This window comes from Schistocerca piceifrons, chromosome 1 (assembly GCF_021461385.2).
Source record: "Schistocerca piceifrons isolate TAMUIC-IGC-003096 chromosome 1, iqSchPice1.1, whole genome shotgun sequence".
Lineage (NCBI taxonomy): Eukaryota > Metazoa > Arthropoda > Insecta > Orthoptera > Acrididae > Schistocerca > Schistocerca piceifrons.
Window position 1 is genome coordinate 863,530,778 of NC_060138.1, and position 6,000 is coordinate 863,536,777.

At 40.5% G+C, this 6,000-nt stretch overlaps 1 protein-coding gene across 2 annotated transcripts in view; it reads left to right on the forward strand.

Moving 5' to 3' along the window:
* Positions 1 to 1,903, forward strand: part of LOC124716086 (ankyrin repeat domain-containing protein 13D) — a 141,501-nt gene extending 139,598 nt beyond the window's left edge. For both annotated transcript variants that reach the window (XM_047243144.1, XM_047243145.1), the window contains one exon: positions 1,104 to 1,903. In XM_047243144.1, coding sequence (XP_047099100.1) covers positions 1,104 to 1,353 — 250 coding nt within the window. In that variant the 3' untranslated portion in view covers positions 1,354 to 1,903. The remainder of the gene's footprint in view (positions 1 to 1,103) is intronic.
* The last annotated feature ends 4,097 nt before the right edge of the window (positions 1,904 to 6,000 follow it).

Here is a 6,000-nt window from a genome sequence, read left to right on the forward strand (position 1 = left end):
TGTTGCAGAATAAAATCTGTAAAAGCATATGTAAGGATGTCCCAGAATCAGTAGCATTAATAGACTCTTAGTATCTATCAGTGCAAAAATATTTCTAAGCTTAACAGAAAACCTGATGAGCTGGCCATAACTTAGCTTCAGGAGGGACAATTCCCAGTACTACCAATATAAACACGAAAATAACAAAAAGCAGAAAATTAAAAAAAATTGGAAGAACTAATCCTATCTTTTAAAACTGTATGTTTTGTGTTCAGAGAGGTTGTTTGAGGAAGGTTGTAAAAAAGGGGGTGGAGGTTAGTTCACTCTGATGCTAATAAGTTGAGAGGAAACCCCTCTGTGTTTGCTAATGTGCTTAACTACTGCTCTCCGGCCTAAATTCCTTCATCTTTGCATTCTTCGCTCCTTACAACACCTGGGTCTGTTTCGAACTACGGTGTGCACACCCCCCCCCCCCCCCCCCCAATCCTTTTCCAACCCTCCACCACAACGAATACCTCTTTCCTTCTGAAGAAGGCACTTGTAGTTGCAAAAGGTAGGAGTGCTACTTTCTGTTTTAAGTGTTTGTTGGCAATACTGGGAGTTGGACCACCTTCTGAAGATAAGTATGGCCAATTTTTCCTTTGTCTATAAACTGAAATTTCTATTTTGTACAGAGTATTTCTGTATGCATTTGTACCACACCTTAACAGTTAATAGCAGCTATCCTGCCAGAGACTGCATCATGTGTTGAAAAGCGACAAATCTTTCTTTCTATTCCTCTTGTATTTTATTTCCTGTCGAAAATTTTACATGCCCCACTTCCAACTTGAAACTACAAAATTTCACTGAAGGAAGTTAATGCATAAGTTCCATTTTCACATAAGATTTTTTTTCCTTTTTGTCCACGTTTGAAATTGCATATTCTATATCCATAAAGAGTGAAATGTACAGTAGCTCCTTCTACAAATTTAGGGTTTGAAAATAGTACATTGATTTTTCTTATTGCAGGTTGTTGTTCCTGTTAATGTAACTGAGATACACTTAATCACAGTACAATTTACATCTGCCTTGCTAGGAACTAGTAGTAGTTTTGTTGCTTCTGCAGTAGATGCTTTGCTTTGTAGGGCGATCCAGGCCAGCTTAGCATTGTATCAGCACAACCTATCAAGCCCCAGTCCTGAGGAATCATCACCCACTGTGGAGTGGACACCACCTGCCAATGTGACAGAGAGGGGGCCTGATGGACGAGTGGAGCGTGAACTGCAGATCGCCTTGGCCTTGTCTCAGCGCGAATCTGAAGAAGAGCAGCGGCAGAGGCAACAAGAAGAGGAAACACTGAAACGTGTGCTAGAATTATCACTTACTGATAAGTGACACCTGTTGGTGTTTGTTCTCCACACTGTTGGCCAAGTTCCACAGATTAACAAATTATTTTCAGCTGTCTGACTTCTACATTACTGACACGTTTTATGTGTGAGACCTTGCTGAGACCTGTGTAGCATATGTGCTTCGAAAATGGTAATCTTTTCGTGGTTATGTTAACCTTTTCAGTTGTCAGTTGCATCAGTTTCTTCTTCCTTGAGGAATGATAATGAAACTGCAGAATGGTGTCAACAGTTTATGCAGGATATGTGCTTACTCTCAGTAAAGCTCTTGTACTGAAAGAAACTGCAATTCACTTACAGAATAGCCATCAAGGCAAGTGGAAAATTTTAATTGCAGATGTGGCACAAACTAATGAAGATTTGCTAAGCAAACTCTCAGAATTTTTTTTTTTTCTGCGAAGTGCTATCTGCCACAGAACTAATTGTACATGTATTATTTAGCACCATTAAAGTATTTACTGCCTGTACAAACAAGAAAGAGATGTATTTTATCTTTACTTTGTTATGTCTAGCCAGAAATAAAAGCTGACTATGGCATATTTATGTTTTTTAAATAAGTTACCCGTCAGTGAGTATTTACCCTACAGCAACATATTTCAATTGAAAGTTAGTTTCAGGTGTGCTTCTCAGTGCATCAGATACTTCTGGCATATTTAAACATTGAAATTTCATGTAAAAGTGGACTAAATACACGGTATGTTTGCTCTTATCTTTTTCACCCATTGCGTAGTGGGTGATTCACAGTGACAATATCTGAAAGGAAAGCTGCTTTGCAGAAAATCCTATATTCCTTCTCATAACAAACCACAACATTTGAGCTATGTTAGAAGATATGCTGGTAAACTTACATCATAGGAGGATGCATTCATAACATATAGTCACCACAATATAAAAAGACAAATATTAAAGTGAAAGATATTCACAAAGATTTATGTATGTATCATATGGCTTTTTGACATGCTGAAAAAATAATACATCGAATGTAAAGCATAACATATATAACATAACACCTTGCAAGTATACATCTTCGTTATTTATGTATAATCTATCGACTTTGTAGTTGTCAGCAGAAAATCTTCTGGTCTGCTATTGTATATGGGGCATTCTTCTTTGATGTGTCAGTGGTTTTCTGCAGGCACAAAGTAGGGATGGTTGGTATCCTATTTGTGTGTGTGTGTGTGTGTGTGTGTGTGTGTGTGTGTGTGTGTGTGTGTAACAATAAATAAAAATGGCACACACCAGCCACACTGGATTCTAATTCAGTTTTGCATTGACCACGTTTTGCCTGTCAGGTCGAATCCTGTCGATTTTGGGCACTGCATATGATTGTCCAGTCCATTCTCCAGTTCCTGTGCTCTGTGTTGGCAAGCTTGAACTCCTCTCCCACAGTGACCTTTGCCTCCCCCCCCCCCCCCCCCCCTTTCACAGAGGGAATTTGGTTACTGTTTGTGGCATCAGTATCTTGGTAGACTGATTTGGTTTTATTATCCATGCTCAAAATGTTTGTACTCATTAGTGAAAGCATTTACGCAATGCAGTTGAAGAAGATGGAGTGTGGAGTGCAGCTTTTTACTGGCAGTCATTGCGTAAAGACTAATTTGATAACACCAGCAATAATTCTCGTGGTGTTATTCAACTGGACATTTTTTTTTTCCATGTGGGCTGTTAAGCCAAATGTATTATATAGTACAGTCAGACTGGTTAGTTTTTTTCTTTTCATTGCTAAATCATTCACAGGCCTTGATTGGACTGTATCAAGATTAGTTCGTGTAAGAGTTTTCTGAGTATTGTACTGCATCATAATGTAAAAAACTGTAGTGGACAAACCAACATTTCAGTCGCTACTCAGTAGACCCAGCAGAAGGACACTGTAACTGTGGCCAAAACATTGGGTTCTCGTTTTTTTACATTATGACACAGTATGATACTTAGAAAACTCTTATGTCAACTAACTCTGGCCATGGAAGCCTATGCAGTTATATACATCAAGATTAGTCATGTAACTATGTCTAGAATATAGCTATAAGAAGTAAAAATTAATAAATAATAAACATTTCAAATTTCATTCTGCAGATGTAGCAGTTCAAGCAATAACAAGGTTGCCACAAGTTCTGGAAATGAAGGAATTTCAGATGTATGAGGGAAATTTGAAAAAACCACTGGAAAAATCTCATTTTTGTCTCTGTAGATAAAATGGTTTGCTTGCTGAGATATCATGCATAGTCACTGGCTGTGCGCAACTGAGTACGTGCGCCATTTCCCTACTCCTTCATTCTTACTGATTCTCCCCTTCCTACCACTCCCCTCAGCTTGCAGTCAGTGCTGCCACCACTTCTTGCCACTAGCCTAGCAGCTGCTGGCAAGAGGCAGGGAGGCGGGAGGAGTGATTTGTTTGGATCTAATTCTCAGAGATTGTTGATGCCACGGCTGGAGATGGCGGTTTTGTATGCATGAGTTGTGTCTGAGTGACTGTGTGAATGTGTGTATGCTCTTGTTTTCTGACAGAGGCTATGACCAAAAATTTAGTTGTGAGAGTGTGATTCGTTTCTACATGCCTGCCTGCGGCTCAACAATCACCTTTACGGTGAGCACCGATTATCAGAGTATTTACGCAAGTTATCTGTTGCATGGATTGATGAACGTGGTCTCATTTTATCAACATGGTGTCTGTGACACGTGAATAGCTGGCCAAACGAGTGGACTTCCACGATGGCCCAAAACCACAGGCCATTTCTGTGGCTTTCTCTAACAGATCGAGCCTGCCTATCTGAAGCTCATCATTTCCCACTAATATACAAGCCCTGCCCATCAGATTTAGTCTTACCGATGTGCCTGCAGTTCGAGTCTGTCTGTGTGTGGTATAATGCGCAGGATTTTTGTGGTTTATCCAAGGACCCAGGATGGCAGTGTTTATCAAAGGACCCAGGATGGCAGTGTTTATCCAAGGACCCAAGACGGCAGTTCTCCTCAAGAGGCCACAGGCAATGGATTTCAGGAATTGCAACTGTCTCACCATAGGTACATTGTGCAGTGTGGCGTTTTGTAGACACTTCATTTACTCTAGTACATTTTGGCACGTGGAAGATAATTTATATATTCAAAATTATGGACGACAAGAAGAAGAAAATTGTGGCAGTTGGTGGCGGTTTGTTCGGTATGTACTCTTATATGTCTCAAGAGAAAAATCACACAATACCTGTAAAATAATAGACATTACACAGTGAATAATAACTGACAGTAACGGACATAGTAGAACCAACATGTTATTGGTGGTCACCTATAGTGTTGGCACAATTCTTCCCTGCCTTATACACTTCTTTCAAGAGGCCTGCTTTTTTCTGAGGTTATTTCTGAAATCAGTGAAGGTATTTTAAATCTCTAAGGACACACATTTTTATCACAAATGCGTTTTGTTTTATTGAAATAAAATAACAACAGTGGGCTTAATAATACACACACAACATTTGCCTTGCTTTTTCCGTCTAAAAACAGCTCATTAAAAAAGATGTTGATGTTAGCAGTTAAGTTTTTTGCTCACATGGGGGAGAAATCTACCACGGGACCCCAGGCTTCACAGCATCTTTTCCCTTCCGTGCTGCATCTCTATCCTCTTGCTATTCTTTTTCCCATCCCTTGGGGAATATGTCGGGTGTTTTTGGGAATGTTCCGCACAGTCTGTAACTGACATAAGAACAGTCTCACCACTGTTTTTCATTCCTTTTTCCTTTCTTCGTTCACCTTCTCCTATCCTTCCTCTGCTTCGGCATTTGAGGCAATCGTGGGGGATTTTCTTGCAATGTGTCAATCGTCTTCACAATCAACGTCTACAAAACAGAATGAGCCTAACGATTGAAAGACCCTTCCAGCTGCACCACATTCCCTCGTGGTTTCACGTACTGAAGACGGTCAGTTTTTCGCAATGGTAACTCTGTTTATTATTCAGAAAGGTGTTGATGCAGTTGCCGGCCCTGTGAAATACTGCTCTTGTTTACATAATGGTACTTTGCTATTGGAGACTACTTCCGATTCTCAAGGACAACTGCATGCCGCTTCACTTCTCCATGGCTATCCTATTTGTATTGAGACCCATAAAACTCTGAATGCTTCCTGTGGTGTTATTTACACTAAACTGTTCAACAGTCTGTTTGAGGCCAAAATCCAAACACACCTCTCTGATCAGGGTGTCACTGCCGTCCATCGGGTGATGAAAAAGGTAAGTGCCTCTTTAGTGCCCACATGCACTGTTTTTCGCACCTTTGATAGAGAGGTGCTTCCATCCAAGACCAAATCAGGCTATGAGACTCTCACAGTCCGACAATATTCTGAACCTGATGTGCTGTTACCAATGTCATCCTTTCAACCACACTCTAATGTCTTGTCGGCACCCAGCCAAATGTGTAATGATGGTAGGGATGTGCATGAGGGTGATTGTCCATCTCTTCCTCTCTGCTGTATCAGCTGCATTGGCGACCATGCCACCTCCTCTTGCGATTGTCCCATATATCTCAATGACCAGGCTGTCCAGGTAAATGAAAAAGTTCTTTACCCAGTCGCTCGCAAGTTATTGGCTAGTTGCAAATCCTGCATTCTACTGTCTGGCACTTACAGTACTGTTCTTATTACATCTTGCTCCATG